The 21,349-nt window shown below is 40.1% G+C and overlaps 1 protein-coding gene across 1 annotated transcript in view; it reads left to right on the top strand.

Moving 5' to 3' along the window:
- Positions 1-21,349, top strand: part of LOC142456038 (histone deacetylase 9-like) — a 251,718-nt gene that overhangs the window by 76,592 nt on the left and 153,777 nt on the right. The window contains exons 7-10 of the mRNA XM_075557334.1: positions 13,169-13,224; positions 13,470-13,557; positions 19,745-19,864; positions 20,179-20,276. Coding sequence (XP_075413449.1) covers positions 13,169-13,224; positions 13,470-13,557; positions 19,745-19,864; positions 20,179-20,276 — 362 coding nt within the window. The remainder of the gene's footprint in view (positions 1-13,168; positions 13,225-13,469; positions 13,558-19,744; positions 19,865-20,178; positions 20,277-21,349) is intronic.

Below are 21,349 nucleotides of genomic sequence, written 5' to 3'. Positions count from 1 at the left end.
GCTTAATGTTCGAGTGGAGCCCTGGTAGCATAGTAGTTAGGTCTGATGTTGCTATCACCAGGTTAGCAGTTCTAAACCACCAGCCACTCCAGGGGAGAAAGATGAGACCTTTTACCCCTGTAAAGAGTTACAGTGTTGCAAACTCACGGCGGCAGTTCTACTCTGCCCCATAAGGTCACTAAGAGTCTGTATTGACTCAATAGCAGTTAGAGGTTTTGTTTGTTTGTTTTGTTCTGTTTTGTTTTGTCGTGTACAAGTACTTTGCCATCTAATCCAGCTCCCTCTCATTGACAATGGCTAGCCTGAAATTGTAGGTTGTTAAACAGTTTCAAACAACAGTGATGAACTTTAGCCCTTCTTGGACAGTGCAATTGAGTCAGTTGCCGCACAAATGCCTATAAACAGAAATGAAAGGAGACATGGTAGGAGGAGAAAATATCTGGACTTTTGTCTTCTGTTCCTGATTGCTAATTCCTCAAACCCATTACCAAAGAGTCATATAAACCAATTTCCTTATATGATGTTACCTGGAAATTTTAACATACATGGATATCAGCAATGACATAGTGAACAATGTCCACTGAATTTTTTTCGGACCCTAAGAATAATTGTATTGTGCTAAGATTCACTAACACCATTTAGAGTGTGGAAGCAGAATTAAGTCAAGTGCAGCTGATCTCTGAAAACTGTTCTACAAGCCTCTAGAGATTTAGTGTCAAGAAACATTGCCATCCTCTCTCCAATGAAATCTTTGGGAAGCATTATATCTTTACTGTATTTATGGCTTCTTGGCACATGTGCAATTTAATATACATATCATAAGATAATTTTTGTACATCACTCTTTAAAAATGTGTTAAACAAGTTACAGAATGGTTTGCTTTTTACAAACCATGTGATCGTCCTTTAGTGGAAACACTGGTCAATGTAGCACTGGGTTTGTAGACATACTACAAAGCATACTTCATATGACCAAGACCAGATTGTTGGAGAGAAAACTGTGTTATTCTAGCACATTCATGTGAGTTGCAGCTTCCGGTTGCTATCAACTCTTCTTTCTGCCAGATCAAAATAGACCATGGAAAAATATTTTTGATAAATATGCTTAGCATTGAATAATAAAATAGATTAAAAGTTACCCAATCGTTATTCCTTAAAAATAATCAAGCTCCATGTAGGTAAAGGGATGCTTCTTAAAGTCATATTTGGCACTGATGCTGTATGAGTATGAATCTATTGAAGTGGCTGTAACTTTCTTAAGTTTCTAAATAAATATTTCAAGCACATAAAACATTGCATATGAATTTTCAATTCATTAGCTGTATTGAAAGTTATCATTCAACCATCACATCTCAATTTGAAAAGACATACCGCAGAGCTGTTCCGTGCTGTGCCTGATTTTGATACACATATGTCAATGGGGCCTGATCCTTTAGTATATTTAGAAATACTTTCGTAGCAATGCTCAAGCATCAGGAGTAATTACTGTGCTCTAAAGTTGCAATACACTCAAGAGGTATTTTAGAAACAAAATCCCAATCAACCGTTTTGACATGCTCAATCAGTATTTGGATAGTACGTAGTCAGATTATGCACAGAACATTTTCTCAGAAGAAATCATTCTTTGGTATTTTTCTTGTAGCTTCCCAAACTAGAGTTACATCTTAAAACTAAGTAAAAATCTCAACTACTTCTAACATTGAAATAGAAATATCTCATGTCTTGCTGTCAGTTTATAAATGTAAATTCAATTTTCTATAATTCACACTCCAATTTTACTTTCATTCAGAACAAAGAGATCCCAATAAGGAAGTGAGAAATGAGACTGCTGGCCACTAAGGTAGCTTCAGTTTACTCTAGTTCACTGCTTAACATTGTTGAAAGTGTATAAATTAATTTTACTTTTCTGTTTGGGTTTCTTTATCTGATTCATCCTGCTATCTAATTTCTTTGGACACTATACATTACTCTCATTAATTATGAATAAAACAAAACAAAACATGACAACCCTATGTAGGATAGAGTATAATAATTCCTTAAAAGGTCTGAGTCCATACATCTTTACAAAAGCAAGCCACCTCATCTTCCAGGGTGGCTGGAAGGTTTGAACTCTTGGCTGGTGCACAGCCAATGATTGACCCACTTTCCATAATTTCCTAAACCAGTCATGGTTTCCCTGGAGAAATGATACTGATACTGACACTGTAATATGAAAATGAAGAGGCGATGGTATTCAGGCAAAGGGAGGAAGGTGGGCAAATGGAAAATATTCCCTGAAGAAGTAGTGGCACTTACCAAGGCCGCTGGCTGGAGTCCACAAGGTACCAGCGGAATTAAAACGAGGTCAGTGTGGCGGGAGTGCGGAAAGCCGCGTGGTAGGCGGTACCAGATAAAACCGCAGGCTGAGGTAAGTATTTCAGAAGAGGTATTTTTAAATACTCCTTCTTAGTTGCTAGGCTGCCTGATATGGGATCCCAGCCTTGCCACTTAACTTGTATGGAACGAAGTAAATTCTGGAATCCTTTCTTCTCCTAATTTTGGAAATGGGGACAATCATACCTGCCTGATGGATGTTAGTATTATGACTTTTAGATTTTCTTATTTGTCATCTTCACTCATGTCATACTTTCCTATGACACATAACATGGATTCTATATGATGTTGTTAGTATGTATTTTAAATTATACTATTTTCTGAGTGAAATAAGAAGCAGAGACACAAGTGTGAACCAGGGCTCTGGGTGATTTATTGAGGAAGAAGACAGAAAGATTTGTCTGAACAAATTGGAAAGTGAGTTGACCAAAAATTGTAGTAAAATTGCTGGGCATCACCAAGAAACCATTTGAGATTTGTAGAAAGTGTGGACAATGTGACATTTATATATATTTGGATGCAGGATTAATTTTTTGGTGTGATTTGTTAGTTCGTTTTTTTATGTCCACGTTATGATTTTTATTTACTCAGGGAGTGTATTGGAGGGGAAAAGGGCAAGATGACTGAAAGTCTATGCGAGGAAGGAGCTAAGATAATGGACCCTAGATTCTAAACCAGATAGAGAGGGAAGCGAGACTGTAGTGCTGGGGGTGAGAGGCAGAAAGAAAAATTAGATAAGTCAATGTACTAGAAACTTGAGGACAATTGAGGAGTTAGCTGAAAAGACAGGCTGATAGAATATTGGGTTTGGCATTGAGATTATAGAAAGGCTGTTATTAATTGGTGAGGATCTCTGGTGGCAAAATGCGCTACCCGTTGAGTTGGCAGTGGTTAATCCCACCAGCTGTGCCCCTTGAAGGAAGATAAGACTGTCTGCTTCTGTAAACATGTGCAGCTTTGGAAGTCCAAGAAAGGCAGTTCTACTATGCCCTATTGGCACTGTTAATTGGATCAACTTGTTAGCTGTGAGTTTTACTACAGCTGATAATGGAAAGATTAGAGGTAGACCCTAAACAGAAGATGGGCATATTGATTATGAGGAATCAAAAGCAAAAACAAAATAAAAAAACTGTCATATCGGGCTATTCCACAGATTGAATAATATCTATGGATATTAGAATCACCATGAGTCAGAATCAACCAGTTAGTATAATACATTTGGCAGTGAATTTTTTACTTTGGCATGAGTTTTTGACTTTTAAAAATAATTGCAAGAGTACAGATAGAAATACTGAAAGTCAAAAGCCAACATTGTTTTAATGTGAACATAAACATAATACATATATTTGTACACTATGAGGGTAAATAAAATATGTTGCTAAGAAATCATAGAAAGTTATACTTAGTGAAAATAACAAAATAGGATGCTATTGTTTATCAACATATCCTCCATCTAGATCTGCACACTTCTGAAGACAATGTGTCTATCTCTTTAGCCCTTCCCTCAAAGAATTCTGCTCTCTTTGATGTACAGTATGTCGAAATGGCAGTTTGACATCCTCAAAGGATTCAAATAGTGTTCCTTTTCAATGTTCCTTGAAATGAGGAGAAAATGAAAGTTTAAGGGAGCAAGATGGGGGCAGAGAGAGTGGATGAGCTAAGGATCGATAACAAAATCGTCAGAGGACAGCCCGAGGTAGCCACAAAGAGTGAACATCATGCAGGTCTACTTTCATGATGTTGTTCGGTCGGTGCCACTGACTCACTCCCGAATCCCATTCACCAGAGAACGGAACAATGCCCACTCCTGCACCTTCTCACGAGTGAGCCTTTGCTTAAGCCCGTGGTTGCAGCCACGGAGTCAAAATCCATTTTCTCAAGGACCTTCCTCTTTTTCGAAGCTCCTCTTCTTCACCAAGCATAAGATCCTTTCCGTGGACTGGTTTCTCCTGACAGTAGGTCCAGAGTATGTAAGACGAAGTCTGGTCATCATTGCTGCTTAGCAGCATTCTGACCGTACTTCTTCCAAGACAGACTTGTTTGTCCCTTTAGCAGTCCCTGACACTTTCAATAGTCTTCTCCAGCATCACAATTCAAATGCATTGAGTCTTCTTTAGTCTTCCTTATTCAAGGTCCACCTTTCACATGCATGTGACGTGATTGACAATACCATGGCTTGAGTCAGGTGTATCTTAGTCTTCCTTATTCAAGGTCCACCTTTCACATGCATGTGATGTGATTGACAATACCATGGCTTGGGTCAGGTGTATCTTAGTCTTCAAAGTAGTAGCCATGCTTTTCAATACTTGAAAAAAGGTGTTATGTAAAAATAAATAAATAAAAGGTGCTGTGCAGCAGATTTACCTAATGCAATGTTTATTTTAAACTCTTGCCTGCTGCTTCCATGGGCATTGATTGGGGATCCAAGCAAGACAAAGTCCTTGGCAACGTCAAAGTCTTCTCCATCTTTCATCATGTTGCCAGTGGTGAGGATTTGGTCTTCTGTACATGGAGTTGTAGTCCATACTGAAGGTTGCTATCTTTGATCTTCCTCAGCAAGTGCTTCAGGTCCTCCTCACTTTCAGCAGTCAATATTGTGTCATCTGCATCTCAAGTTGTCAGTAAGCTTTCCTTCAGTCCTGATGCCATATTCTTGTTCATATAATCCAGGTCCTCTGATGATGTGCTCAGCATACACAGAATACGGGTGAGAAGAAGATACAGCCCTGTTGCACACCTTTCCTTATTTTATAGCATTCAGCATGTCCTTGTTCAGTTCACACAACTACCTCTTAGACATGTGTGAGAGTTCCTCATGCTGGAATTCTATTCCTTTCAAGGCTATCCATAGTTTGTTGTGATCCACACAGGCGAAGCCTTGGCATAGTCAATAAAACACAAGTAAACATCTTTCTGGCATTCTGTTTTCAGCCAAAATCCATCCGACATCAACTATAAGGTCTCAAGTTGGAAATCCTCTTCAGAATCCAGCCTGAACCTTTGGCAGCACCCTGTCAATGTATTGCTGCAACTGTTGTTGGATGATCTTCAGCAAAATTTTACTTGTACATGATATCTGTGCTATCTCTGTAGTTTGAACATTCAAACTTGCTTTGGAATGGGCACAAATACGGATCTCTTCCAATCAGTTGGCCAGGACACTGTCTTCCAAATTTCTTGGCCTAGACAAACAGTGCTTCTAGTGCATCGGCCATTTGAAACACTTCAGTTGGTATTCCGCCAATGTCTGGAGTCTTGTTTTTGAATAATGCCTTCAGTGCAGCTTGAACTGCCTCCCTGAGTACCATTGGTGCTTGCTCATGGAAGACCCCTTGCAATGGTGGGATGTTGACTGGGTCTTTCTGGCACAGTGACTTTGTGTGTTCTTTACATCTCCTTTTGATGTATCCTTCATCATTCAATATTTTGCTCATAGAATCTTTTAGTATTGTAATGTGAGGCTTGAGTATTTTCTTTAGTTCTTTCAGTTTAAGGCATGGTAAGCATGTTTTTTTTTCTTTTAATAACATAGAAAACAAAATTGTGGTGAAATTTTCCTGCTTTATTATCATCAGTGCAGTTTTTGAATTTTTAAAACTTTTTCATAGGCCCTTGTAATTGTCTAGAGTCATTATGACCACCTTCAGAGTTAGACAAACAAACAACAAGAGAAACCAACCCTGTGTCTGCAGCCTTCTGAGCACATCTCTCTGCCTTGAATTTAAGTGGCCCAATACCGTAATTATTTAAGGCACTCTGAGACAAAAGTATTTCTGAGAGAACTTGTCAGCATCTATCCACTGATTGCTCAAGCATATGCCCAGGGATATTTCCAAACAAAACACACTTTGTTTAGAATAAAACTGTGTTTGTATGAAGTGGAACCCTGGTATCGATTCTATAACTTACGCTTATATTTAAAAACAGAATTAACTGGAATTGGTCATTATTTACAATGGAAATCAGACGGAGGCACTAAGAATGACTCTTTGGTCCTTGACTCTAGATACTGAATAAGTCATGTTAACCTTGCCAAATAAAGTAGATTGAGAAAAAATCAGGAGTTTGAGTCTAGATTTAGTGAATTGAAAGTGACATTGAGAAATTCAGTTGAAGAAACTGAGTAGGTGGGTTGGTATTTTTGTCTGTTTCTCAGAGGAGTGTTTGTCTTGGAAATAAGTTGTGAATTATCTAATAATGAGTGGTAATAAGATAGATGAGTGCACAACATTACCTTGGCAATATGTGGGGGATGGGGAGAAGATGGACCTTAGGAAACTTCAGAATTGGATAATCAGGCTGAGGTGTATGAGTCTTCCAACCAGACTGAGTAGAAAGTGGGAAATGGATTGTTAAGAAAACCAAGAGAGTGTGAGAGCTCAGAAACCAAAGGAAATCTTTTAAAAAGGAAGAGATGGTCAATAGAATCATAGGCTAACAGGGGCCAAGTAGGGTGATAACATACAAATGCCACTGGATACAGTGGCATGGAGATCTTGATGATCTGAGCAGAAGCATCTTCAGAGATTAAGGGAGGTAGAGATAAATTACAGAAAACTGATGATAAAGAAAAGGGGAAGAAAAGTAGGAAGAAAATTTGACCAATATTTCAAGAATGTTGGCTTTTCAGATGTCAGGAGAGTATGTGGAAACTGGAAAATTGTAGGGATAGCAAGTAGTATTTAAAAATATATATAAATGTGCATATCCATATATATTTGTTGCTGACCTCAAGTGCCACTAAGTTGACGTCAAGTCACACAACCGTTGGTGTGACAGGAGAAATATTGCTGGGTTACAACCATCCTCCCAATCATTGCTGTGTCTGAACGCTGTCGAAGCCACTTTGTGGACGGCTCTTTGTGGATGGCTCTCTCATTTATCAGGCATAATATGTTTCTACAGGGATTGGTTCTGACAAACAATGTGTCAGAGTAAGCAAGATGGATTTTCATTATCCTTGCTACCAAGGAGAACTCTTTCCCCTCCCCCTCCCCCTTTGGTACATTCACACAGTGGATTCTTTTTAAAAAAAATCATTTTATTGCAGGCTTTTATGGTTTTTATGACAATATTTTATCCATTATATCAAGCACATTTGTACATATGTTGCCACCATGCTTTTCAAAATATTTTCTTTCTACTTGAGACGTTGGTATCAGTTCCTTTGTTTCCCCTCCCTCTCCTGCCTTCCCAACCTCACGAACCCTTGATAAATGATAAATTATTATTATTTTCATATCTTCCAACATCTGCTGTCTCTCTTCACCCATGTTTGCTGCTATTCACCCTGGAAGACAGAGTAAGTCATAGATTTATCATTGCAATCGGTTCCCTCCACTTTGCCCTACCCTCATGGTATCGCTACTCCAATTACCATTCCTGAGAGATTTATCTGTCCTGGATTCTGTATGTCAAGAGCTCTAATCCATAACAGTATACATGCTCTGGTCTAGCCGATTTGTAAGATAGAACTGGGGTCATGATAATGGGGGGAGAAAACATTAAAGAACTAGAAGGATGTTGTATGTTTCCTTGGTGCTCTGCTGCCTGCACCCTGGCTGGCTCGTCCCTTCCTTGTGACCCTTTTGTGAGGGGATGTCCAATAATCTACAAATCGGTTTGGGGTCTCCACTCTGGGCCCGCTCATTTGCATCAATATGATTGTTTGTTTGGGGTCTTCTGATGCCTGATACTTGATCCTATGGAAACCTCATGATCACACAGGCTGGTGTACTTCTTCCATGTGGACTTTGTTGCTTCCCAGGCAGATGCCTACTTGTTCATTTTCAAGCCTTTAAGACCCCAGATGCTATATTTTTGATAGCCTGGCACAATCCGCTTTCTTCACCACCTTTGCTTATGCACCTATTTTATCTTGAACAATCGTGTCAGGGAAGGTGAGCATCACAGAATGCCAGGTTATTAGAACAAAATGTTCTTGCATTGAGAGAGTACTTGCGTAGAGGCCCAATGTCCATCTTCTACCTTAATTTTTAACACATACATATATGTACATAGATCTATATCATGATCATTATTTATAAATATATTTACATGTACATGTGCCTGCATTTATACCTCTATAAATGTCTTTTGCCTCCTAGTTATTTCCTCTATTTCCCAACGAGCACTCTTCCTTTAATTCCTCCAAGAGAAATTTGTGGGTTCTTCGGGCAATCATGGTATTGTCAGTATTCTGCACAAACACCATAATTCCCCTCTGTAAGCTCTTCTTCAAGGAGTCCTGCAGGTGTCGTGGTTAACTGTTGGTCTGCTAGCCTCCAGGTGAGCGATTCAAAACCATCAGAAAGCTCCAAGGGAGAAAGATACATTTTTTACTTGATGGAGTCTGGCAGTGAGTTGAGTTGAGCTCATTTCCTCTCTTTCTTCTTGATTCTTCAGCTTGTACATAAATATAAGGTCATTGAAATTACTTACCATGGCTTGGGCCAAGCCACCTTAGTCAACAACGTGATATCTTTCCTTTGTAAGATGGTTTTTGAAGAGCTCTTTAGACGCACATGTTCCAAGGGCAGTACATCCTTTGATTTCCTGACTGAAACTTCCATGATCATTGAATGTTTAGTCCAGTAAAATGAAACATCCAACAGTTTCAATGTCTTCTCCACTTATGGTGTTGCTTAGTGGCACAACGGTGATGGTTTCAGTTGTTTTAAAATTGAGGTGTCATCTATCTACGTAGCTATACCTAGTCGGCGATTTGAGTCTCATCTCGGGTAAATTCAAGGAGGAGGGAAATTTTGATCTATTATGTTTTAATGTGTTAGGAGGAACAGGTAAGTGACCGTGGAAGACTGGAAGGAGTGGGATCCAAGCTGCAGGTGAGGGAGATTTTAGGAGTACTGATGTGGGAGTGGTTCCTTGTAGGGAACTGCATGTCCCTCAGCCCTGGATCAAAAGCCATACACAACCTTCATGTATTTACTCTCGGTTTTCTGTCATATAAATTGTGCCTAGTGGTCTTCCTGCCCTTGTTTCCCCAGCAGTCATTAGTTACTTGACCTTTGCTAGGATTGGTGCTCAATTGCTAGCAGCCGCTATGCTCATTGGACAACACACACCTGGTGGCACTTCTGCCTAGGTGCCCGGTATGCCTCATTAGCATGTGAACCTGTTTGAGCACAATCTCCCGCCATTTGGTAGGTGCCTGACTATCGGCTACCCCAGCTATACCTTATTTCCATATGACGTAATGGTGCCCGCCCTTCACTGGCTATTTAAGCCTCTGCACTCAGCTCAATAAACGAGACTTGATCAGACTCCTGTCTAGTCTCCATTCTCCGCGTCTCTTGCCCATCTTCATTCCCAGTCCCTCTTTCAGGTACCCACGCTGTTGATGACCCGCGGGACGGGTCAGTTCCTCATTGTGCTGCTGTCTGTGCGCCCACCAGTTTGAAGCCATTAGCCACCCTGCAGGAGAAAGAGGGGCTTTCTACTTCCATAAAGAGTTACAGTCTCAAAGCCACAGGGGCAGTTTAGCCGGTCCGACAGGGACGCTAGGAGTCAGCGTCGAGTCCTTGGCAGTGAGTTTGTTTGTGTCTACACCTTTGTCTCACCTATTTTGGACACATTATCAGAAGAGACCAATGTTTGGAAAAGGACATCATGTCTGGTAGAAGGCCACCAAAAGTCGGAAAACCCTACAGATTGACCCATGGACTGCAACGACAGGCTCAAACCTAACGACATTCCCGAGGCTAGTGCAAGACCCAGTAGCGTTTCCATAGGTGGCATTCTTGTCACTATGACTTAGAGCCAACTCAAAGACACCGAACACCATCAGACACACCTCCTTTCCTGAAACAGGTTGGTTGTAAAGTTGGATTGACTTTCTCGGGACAGGAGTGGATCTCTGTCAGGTTTGGTTTGATTTGGTTTGGTTTGGTTTGGTTTGGTTTGATTTGGTTAGGTTTGGTTTGGTTTGGTTGGTCTGGTTTTCTGTCTTCTCCCTTTCTAGCTGAGCTCCTCTTTTTTACAAGAGTGCTTTGGATCCAGGTTGGGGGGGGGGGGTTGTGCTCTCTCAAAGCAGTGGTGAGAAACAAGGAGCACATCAACTCCATTTTCTGTTCCTGGCAGGTTTGTGAGGTGTGAGTGAGGAAACAGCTACCACATGAGTAGAGTCTGGAAGAAGCAGGCTTTCCAGGTTTGAGTTAAGGAAAGGGGGCGGGGGGCAGGGGAATGGGAAGTAGAGGAGAGTTTGAGGTCATGGAGTGCACAGTGGGAGATGTGGGTGGATTGTGATGTCTGAGGGAAAAAAAATGTATTGATATAATCAAGAAGATCATGTTTAACTGTAGATCATGCATCTTCATAGTTTATTTAGCTGAAAGGTGAAGGTGACCAGTTTCTTTCAGATTATGGTAAAAGGAAGATCCTTTGGTCAAGGAATTTGGTTACAAACAGAAAGAAGATTGAATCAAATTCCACTTAGCTTTTTACCTATCTGAAATTATTTTCATGTTATTCCTTAACATAAATTCAAGTCGGATTAACATAAATTCAATTCGGATTGACTTCTGTACAAAATCTATTTTAAAATCCCCCTTTCTTAGCTATTGTCCATGTTATTTCTCCAGCCCTATTTCTACTTATATAAGTACAATTCTTCATCTAAGTAAGACCCAGTTAAATTTACCTCTCAGATTTCTCTTTCCTTTATAGTAATTTTCTGACTTTATAATAATTCATATTGCTTATAAAGCAATTTAGAAAATTTTTTTATAAATTCCAAATAAAATATCCCAAGATATCATCATAGAGGATATCTCATACTGTATGTATTATCTTAACATGAATACATTTAAAATTCATATTATAAATTATTTCCACCTCGCTGAGTGTTTACAAGACGAAATTGAATTAATGAATAGTACTGCATGGTATAGGGGTGACACAATTTCCTTTGCCCATTCTCCAAATAGTAGCTAATTTAAGCAGCTCTCATTTTTTCTGTTAAAAAACAGATTATCTTTTACATGAGTTCTGGTATACAAAGTAAATAACTTCTTTGGGCCAAAACTCCTTTAAGTTGAATTATGAATTCAAAGGGTATGGATGTTAAAATCTCTTGCTATTATAGTGGAAGATTAATTTCCAGAAAGACCATAGCAAATGATCCCCTATAAGTTGCATTTTAGAGTATGTAAGGCATAACCTTATCACCAATGTAGAGTAATTTTTAAATTCTAATTTTCCTGAAAAATGACTCCTTATTGGGGTTTTTAACTGCATGTATTTGATTAGTAAGTAAGGTGGGATTTTTTTGGGTTTTTTTTGTAATCCACTGTCATCCCTACATCTCCCCTTTGATTTGTTCAGCCATGACTTTTCCCATAAAATTATTTTGTATTTAAAATACAAAATTCAGTTTTTAAATTTAAAAATAGAGTTATTTTCATGTTAATTATTTTCACTCCATAGTTTTCTCAATGATATATTTTGCATCTAGAATTATTTTTACAGATCTCTCTATTCTCAGAAGTATTGTAACAGTTACGTAGGCCTACCCCACAATTATATTATTCCAGCCTTGTGTTGTTCCTTAATAGGTTTCTTTTTTCTTACATGAATCTTTTATCACCAGAAATTGTATCTGTGAATAGGAGCAAGAGAATATGTCTACCATTCTTCATAGATTCGCAATTAATAGGGCATTAGCTGGATTCTAATTTGCTTTTGAGATGCTCTCTATGCATATGCCCCCAAAATACATAGCAAATTAACTCATGATAATTACCATGATGTCGTAGAAAAATATGTGTGTTTCCATCTTTAGGAAATAGATTTAATAAAAAAATAAATATCATCATTATACTTCCAGTGAAATGTTTGGAGGGAAATCTCTCGAGCATACTAAAATGATTTCATAGGTTTTAAGGTTGTGCATTAGAGAAACATTCTCTTTTGAGCCTGTTACTTGAATCAGAGTTAAGTGTAAAGTGGTGTAAACCAGCTGATAAATGATTAATTTCATGTCACGCAATCCTACTTTTCTGAGCACGATGTCTTTGGGAGGATTTATAGTTCCCCGCCTTCATACTGCAGTTACTTCAGCTTTCTGTTGCGCATTCCAACTAATCTGGAGGTTAAGACTTTCCTTGATCACGGATAGATCTGATTGCTACTCAGCCCTGGAATTCTTTATAAAATTCCAGAACATGGGCTAGAAATTGACTTAGGGAATCCAATAAACTTGCGAGTCTTGGCAGCCATCCAAGTTAAATTTATAGACTGGAAAAAAAATAATATATGGGCTTTCCATTGTTCTATTTTTCACCTTTCTGGGGTTTCTTTTGTGTGTTTTTGAGTGTGTGAGTGCAAATTTATCATTTTGCTGACATTGAAGTGTAAATAACCAATGAGGGAATCCAGCTCAAGAGTTTTCATTTTGGATCTTCCCTAGTCTTTCGGAACTTTGACCCAAACCTGCACCAAGAGTGAATTTCTTCTCCCTCTGTCGGATGTTTATGTCATAAAGTTAGTTCTGCCTTGAAAATGAATCATATTAGTACAACAGCTGATGTGCACGTTTGCCGGCTAGGTACAACTCCCAAAGCCCTGTTCTTCCTCCGGCTCTGTGGGAGCATTCTTTCCGAGACAAGATCTGAGAAAATATGTAATATCTAGTGTCTCTCTACATTCAATGAAACAAGTTCAGCAGTCTCCTCATGGGTTTCGGTGTACTTTTTTGTACCTGCTCTATACATGGAGTTCCAAGCACTCCCTCCCCTCTCCTCCGGTCTGATCACTGAAAACCTATCTTCTTCTTACAGAATGGGTTTGCTGTTGTGAGGCCCCCAGGCCATCACGCTGAAGAATCTACGGCCATGTAAGTACCAGGGACTGTTGCCCATCTCCCAGCGCCACGGTTCCTGGCGGTCACCTGCCCCGTGAATGTCTCTGAAGCCTCTAATTGTTAGCAGATGGACTGAAAAATCTTGCGAGGTACTCCCAGAAGCAGATTTATGGCTTCAGAGATCATATAGCATTGAAAAAAAATGCTCTGAACATTATTTATAATGGTTTTCCTGGCTGATTTGCTTTCTTATTTCTCTGTTCTTCTCTATTCCGCAGGGGTTTCTGCTTTTTTAATTCAGTTGCAATTACCGCCAAATACTTGAGAGACCAACTAAATATAAGCAAGATATTGATTGTAGATCTGGTATGTATTCCTGGCCAGAGCTGCATTTTCGGTGACTCTAGATAAAAGGAGTGAATTTGTGTTTCTCTGTCAGGCTGTCCTGCTTTTTAGCACTTGCAAACAACTGAAGGGTGCGTTTCCTTTGAATGTGGAAACTCATTAAAATCAGGATTGCAGTTCTGAAACCATAAACATGCACGTTTCACTTTCATGGTGTTAACTGCAATTTAATGAGAAGAAGGCGCAGATCAGGGCAACTTTTATGATCCTTAAATGAATTGATACTTCCACAGTTAAAATAAGCCAACAGAACCTGAATTTACTTTTCCCAACAGAATATGAACTTGAACTAGTCAGATGTGCTGGAAAGAATGCTGTTGCTTCGGTTACCAAATTGGCCACCTCCCCTGGTTAGCAATCATGTTGCTTGTTGTGCAACAGTGGTATTATTAAAACAAGTCAGCATGTCATTCTTTTCTGAAAAGATCTCAGATCTTGGATGCCAGTTTGAGACGACTCCCTGCAGGATCCCGGGGTGATTAAAAGTCAGAGGCTTTAGATGGGTCTTGCATTTTAACATGCTGCATTCTTAGAAAATAGAGTTATAATTTGTTTAACAAATGGTTTGTTTAAATGCGGATGACACTTGGCATGTTGTCTATAGTATATTCATGAATAATGCGCTGGAGAACTGCCCCATACAGAATGGACCAACTCAGGGAAGGGGTGAAGGAGGGCTGAATGGTGATTTATGAGCCCCGTTTTCGGTTTGCCTCCAGTTCAGGAGGAGGTGTAATAGGTTGTCTGACAAAGCAGAGACAGGAAATGAACCCTGGCATCCACACCGAACTTGCTCCATCTGCACTTAATTAATTTTTGCAGGTGATAAAAGATTTAAAGGCAAAATATGTTAAAGGGTTTTTTTTGAAGTGCAAGGCTTAATAGCCTAAATCTTGTTCATATCTGCACTCATAATTAAATCTTATTGGGAAGTCATGGCCTCATGAGTCAGCCCCCCCACTCCCCCCAGTTCCCTGATGCAGGCCCACTGCAGGATGCACGCACAAACCAAGCCATCGGAAGAAATGCTTGGCTAAATTAAAAGGAAGATGAGATAACCGTTTCTAGAGCTTGTAATGGGTGCTATTGGGACCCTGTGGTGGAACTTGCCGGTGGGCAGTTTGGTGTGGATAATATTGAAGTCCTTTTTTTTCCCCCGCCACCCTCCCACCCCCAACGCATGCCTGTTTTCCAAACAAGCTTAAGTTTCATGTGCAGGTCATAGTTCACTTTTGAAGAAAAGTGTTGAAGTCCTAGATGTACGACAGGAGCAAGGTCTTAAAATTTTATAAAAATGAGGTTATCAGTACCTATTTTCCCATGAACGTACAAAATAGCATTGCAAATGGCTCATAATTACTGTTTTGGATGATTGATATGATATTGGATTATGTTAAAATATCATGTGACTTTCTGACTGTGTTCCCAATGCCGTAAATTTTATGCTTGAAAGATCAAACCAACACTTGAAAAAGGGATAGCAGACCAAGATAAGGATGATAGGAAAAAAGTGTTTTGTTCTCTAAATGTATAATTTCGCAAAGATTATGTGGGAAGGGGACTGGATCACAGCCTGTGTTCATCCTTTAGAATCCTTTCTATTTCCTCTCCAAGGCATCCTTTTACCTGCCACTTTATGGCTCTCTGAAGATAATCAATAACAGTACAGAGCCCTCTTTGAAAGCCCATTTGCAATATCCAAACACAAAAGGCATAAATTGTACAAAGCTAACATGCCTCACTTGTGGTATGCAGCGTTTTGTAACTGAGAGGCTTTTGTGTAAAGCGTTGCTTTTGTGCACTCATATAAGGAATAGTAGACTGCCGGAGAGAATATGATGTGACATGTAAAGTAAGCTAGCTGATAGCTCGGAGGAGGTACCTGCAAGCTTACTGGCCTTTGATTATGAATTTATTCCATGATCCAATCATAAAAGATATTTATTTCCCAGCAGACTGTAGCAGACGATAAGTTTTTGTTTCACATTCTCTAAATATATGAAGTTCTATCCAAAGGGTTGCCTCTGAGACCACCTCCAGCTCACATACTTACTTACAAGTCTTCCAAATTCTGCAGCTGCAGCGCTACTTTGAGGAAATGCCCCTGTTTCATCCAGCGGCCGAGAAGGAAGTTTTCAAGTGCCACGTGGCGCTGAGACATCCGTTCTCCCGGCTGACAGGTCTAGTCAACTAGCACAGGAGAAGAGGGGACGGTTCTTCAGTCGCTCAGGAAATCCCTTCCTGCATGTCTGGTAGTGAGGGCGAACTAGCTCCATGGATTCTTGGACTGACAGAATGTGAATCTCTCCCATTGGCCAGCAGCTAATTTCAGGGCTTCCCTGTGCCCAGGGAAGATACCTGGGTGACACAAACCGTTTGCACTGGCCTGTTCACTGAAGCGTGGGACAGTTCAAGGCCACCAAGCAGTGCCGCTGATGAACAGCCTAGTGATTGTCTTCTGTACAGATTGCTTCCAAGAAAACCCCAGAGAACTAATTCAGTTCCACCTCTTGGGACATGAGGTCACCCTAAGAATTGGCTCCACAGCAGCAGGCTTTCCATTAGTTAGTACACAGGGCCCTGGAGTTCTAATTCACCCTTCTATTTGGGACTGTGACCAAAGAATAAGAGTTGAATATATGTTTTATTTGGGGCAGAAATGATTCCTTTTGTTCTATGAAGCTCATTCATTTCAATTTCCCTTCTGGGGGGATTCCAGAGGCACTCAGATGATGAGGAGGCAGAGCTGGTACAACGTGCCTCTCCAGTGGCAGGAGACTGATCTTAGGAGTGTTCATGGCGTAAACTTTGCCCTAAATGCAGTACTCACTGCGTGACTCAGGCCACTCGGAAAGAATGTGATGTTTGCATGTTTGGAAAGAATATCTTTCAGGCTTTACATAGACTGGGAACGTTGCTTCCTTAGATATTTCAGCAGAGTCATCTTGTTCAGGTTCTTTTTGAACTTTGCCACAAATTCCTTTACCAAATATTTATGAGTGATGACTTTAACCAGTAGAGTGTGTGACTTATTCAAAGCTATGTAATATAATTGGTTCTAGGTTATTACATTAAACCTATTTTTGTAACATTATTTTAATCAATAGAACATGAAAATCATTCTCCAGTGCTTCCCAGCCTATCTTAGATTAAGGGTATTTGGAGGCTTTTAATGATTCCGTTTGCTTGGTTTCCATATTTGTTTCTCAGAAATGTTCACTTATGTTAGTCTAATATAACTTCTCCTGAAGTTATTACTATGGAGAAATAATACTCAGAAGATTCCTGAGCAGAAACTACTTAGTAAGAATATTTTATAGTAAAGAAAGCTGAAGCAAAATTTCTAAGGGTGTTGCCTAAAACAAAAAGCGTAGTCAGACTTATGTTCATTTCTAAGTCTTTCATGAGCATATCAAGATCAAAGATTGTCACTACATGAGGATGCACTTGTGCATTTAATGGATAATGTTGCTTAGAAATTATGTTATATTATCAACAAGAGGGCATTGGTTATTCACAAGTTTCTGAACTAATGATTATATAGAAACTTCAAGTTAGCGATTTTATTTAACATTCTCAAATATTTTAAATTAGATCGCTAGAGAAACAAATGTAATCCGGTCACTGTTGTTCTACTCCACACTGTGTGGATCCAGTCATGCCATTTCTCTTACTGTCCTTCCTGTGACAAGCACACGCTTGATGTGAGGGCAGACAAGCAAACATCTCTTCTTTGTTGCTTTTTCAAGTTTTTTATTTATTGATTTGCACATCCTCCAGGTATCCAGTGGCAATGTCAAAAGACATTGTGACTTAAATTCTTTCCATTTTATTCAGACAAAGGAAAATTGATGTGCTATATCTTCCTCTTTTTTTAAACAGTCAGAGATCAAGGAATTGGTTTTTTTCCTTTATCTATATTTTCTAATGAATATGCATTTAGCTGTAGCAGATTCGCGAAAGCATGCCTATGTAACCAGCATTTTAGGGTTTCCACATGCATTTCAGATAACGGGCACTGTGCAAAAGAGGAAGGAACCCTGGTGGTGTAGCGGTTACATGTCAAAACCACCACCAACTCTACTGGAGAAACTCCCTTAAACAGTGATAGTCCCGAAACCCACAGGAGGTCGCCACGAGTCAGCATTGACTCAGTAGAAGTGAGTTTTGACTTTATGCACAAAAGTGAGGGAATTCTTCTAGGTCCACATGGTGGACAGCAGACTCTGGTTTTCAAACACCACCAAGAAGAGGAGGTTGGAAGCATGATGTATAAACCTCTACACACAACATTAATGACTGACACTTTCACCTCAGAGAGTTGCTAAGAGAGTGACAGAGAAAACAGCTTTAAGTGCAAGTCAGCAGTGTGATATTTCAGAGTTTGGCATTTGGAGTAAGAAGTAGATTCAATGTACGTGTTACATATAATCTTGCCGAATTGCCTAAACTCTCTGAATCTCAGTTTACTGATCTTTTAAGTTAGGGATAATGCGGCATTCCCAATATAAATCAGACCATGCGATATATGTAATGTAGTACCAGATTTACACACAATTGGAATTATTGATGAAATTTTTGTGGTTCTTATTAATATTAAATAAGGAAGATACTACCTAAGCATAGAGTTATGTTTCCAAAGATTTAATCAGATTCTAACAGGCCAGAACTACATATAGGCGGACGCTATAGCGGAAGTATTCTATTTACACTTGATTGTAACTACAGCACGGTCCATTTTGTTTTTGTCCAAGCGCTGTTCTTACTGCTGTCACGACGATCCCCACATGTGTGGCCCTGTGGGACAGAACAGCATCGCCCCTTGCGGCTTCCAATGCTGGACTCTTTCCAGAAGCAGATTGCTACATCTTTCTGCTACGGAGTGGCTGTAGGTCTCAACCACTGACTTCTTGGTCAGTCCCTGAGCCCTTAGCCACTGCACTGCCAGGGCTCTTTCAGGAGGGACCAGGGAGAGTATTGACTTAAGTTCTTAACATTTGAAGTCTTTTCGAGAAGATTTTCAAACATACTATTTGTTTTATTTCTTCAGAGCTTACCTAGAGGTCCCCCCATTTCTCTCATCCACTCCTATATACTATGTCTATTTCATATCACAATAAAAATGGACTGTGGTGTTTTGACTCATCCTTCATCCTCCTATAGAAATGTCCCCTCTTTCTTCTTCTCCGCCTTTGCCATGCTCTGTTTTCATGGCACAGGCTTTTCTTCTTTTCGGTGAGTGGGTGGGAGGAGTGGTGTGAGAAGGGAAGGCAGGAAGAGGCTGGGAAGAGGGCCAGGCAATGGTATGAAAATCAGGCAGACTGGGCACGGTTACATGAAGCCCCAGGCCATCCTTCTCTGGCCCAGAGGATTTAATAGCTAACGGGCGCATGCTCCCGTGTCTTCCACTCTTGCCATCACGACTTTACCAAAGTGAAGGTTGAAGTCCTGTGTGCATCTGGCGTCTCTTTTGAAGGGAGCCTAACTGCTGAGGGCGTGCTAACTGGCCTCAAGGCCTCGAGAAAGCCAATTTACTCAGCTGGTTTCAAAGCCGTTGACCTCCATGGTGGGACTTGGCAAATCAATGCTTACACGTATGCTTAGTGTTCTGTCTAGAATTGTGAAAATGCTCTCTAAGCCATGGGCCCTTCTGCAAAATACTAGTTTGTCGTTTCAACATTAGTCTTTCTTCAGAGGCCAATGAGGCTAGTTAATTAAGCCTGAGGGGTTATGAACTGTTGGCAGTTAATAAGTCATAAAATTCCTCCATAAAACAGGATGCGAGATTCCACCACTGAAGCAAGGAGTACAAAGAGCCGGTGTATAAATATCTAATTGTACCAAAGGACTGGGCTTTCTCAATGACTGCTCATCTGGAGTCTCCAGGGCATGCTCGCTGTGGTTTCCTGATTTTTTAGAAGCCAGTTTAAAAAATGAGTGCATTAAAGGGTAATTTGCCTGAAAGTTCAGGAAGTAAAGGGGGAGGTGTGGACGCCAGCAGAAACGGAGAAAGGGAAGAGGGGCAGAGTGAGAAGATAAAATGAGAACGAGGGAGGAGTAAAAAGACAGGGAATGAGAAATCAGAAAGGTTGTCTCCACATGGACTTAGACCTGACTGTATCTGTCATCTGTTTTCTTCTCCCTGTAGGATGTTCACCATGGAAACGGTACACAGCAGGCCTTTTATGCTGACCCCAGCATCCTGTATATTTCACTCCATCGCTATGATGAAGGGACCTTTTTCCCCGGCAGTGGAGCCCCAAATGAGGTTCGGTTTATTTCTTTAGAGCCCCACTTTTATTTGTATCTTTCAGGTAATTGCATTGCATGATTACCCCTAATTTTCTTGTCCTTTGCTGGTGTTTTAAATTACACGAGATTACTGAACTGTCTCCCGGGACCAAGAACCAGTGCAGAACAAGTGCATAACCCAGAGTGCTGGTTGTCAAGCAAGGTTGGGCTGATTTGACATGTTGTTTGATGTTTATTTCAAGAGTTTCACATGTGCTTGTTTTCCTCTTTTCTTGTTTTCGTCCCTTGGCCTGCTTCTCTACCCATGATGGTGTGCTGTCCTCTCTCTAGGTTGGAACTGGCCGTGGAGAAGGCTACAACATAAACATTGCCTGGACAGGTGGTCTTGATCCCCCCATGGGAGATACTGAGTACCTCGAAGCCTTCAGGTGGGTACATATTTCTCTCTAAAAGTGGAAAATAGGAAAACATGGGCAGTGAAGCCCATGGCAATCGGGATGGCACTGAAAAGATCCCAAACAAAAGAGAATGGGAAGTTTCTAACGAAGGTCAAGTGACAAAGAACTGGCATGTCAAAGTTTCAGGCAATGGTTGCTTTTAATGAGTATTGTTGCATAGACACATACGATACTGATATAAGAAAAAAAATCTGCCATGATCTAGGTTTAGCAACACAGGGATGCAGGGGCTCTTTAAACATTCATGGGGAAAAAATGGGATGAAAAGATAGTGAAATTTCTCCAAGAACTTTTAGAAACCCTCCTACTGGGCCCAATGACACACATATGCTCGATTCCTTCTCCCTGGAAAGGTTTTATGATTAAATAGCTTAGGAAATTCTGTCTGTCCCGTGTACTCCATGATGTACAGTAGATATACTGGCATAGTGTGTGTTCCCAGAAGTCCCGTGCTACCGATTTAACTCTCTTGAATATGCATTTTACGAACATTATTGTAACACAGACTGCTTTTTTACACGAAATGCTCTTTAGCATTCTGGCCTCTGAGGAGGCAGGTCACTTTAGGGAACATTGGTTCAGGTAATCTCAGTTTATGAGACAGTACATGATTTCTGTATATGTTTCTTCTCTCACAAAAACACTAACTGAATCATTGGTTTTATTTTTTCAGCTCCACTACAAATGGTAGACCATAGAGTCAGTGTATGTTTTTATAGGCACACACTGTGTTCTGCGTTGTTTTCCTAAACAAAGAGCAATCAGAATTCATTTAAGCAAGAACTACAACATAGCCAAAGCTTTCATTTTAGAACTGGATATTTTAAAGACATTCCTCCTCTGGAACTTAAAAAAATGCATCCTTGGAATGACTTCTCTTTTAAAGAGAAATATGAGATTGTGTCAGTGTGTGCCTGACTTGCAGGATTCTTGAAGTACATCACAGCCTACTGGAAATGCATAATTTTGAATATTTTGGTAATAGGGGAAAAGAAGATGACTATTTAGTAAGAAAGGTTAGAAGTATTCATAGTTTTACTTTT

This window comes from Tenrec ecaudatus, chromosome 9 (genome assembly GCF_050624435.1).
Source record: "Tenrec ecaudatus isolate mTenEca1 chromosome 9, mTenEca1.hap1, whole genome shotgun sequence".
Taxonomy (NCBI): domain Eukaryota; kingdom Metazoa; phylum Chordata; class Mammalia; order Afrosoricida; family Tenrecidae; genus Tenrec; species Tenrec ecaudatus.
Note: the sequence above shows the minus strand (reverse complement) of the source record. Positions and strands in the feature narration are given on the sequence as shown.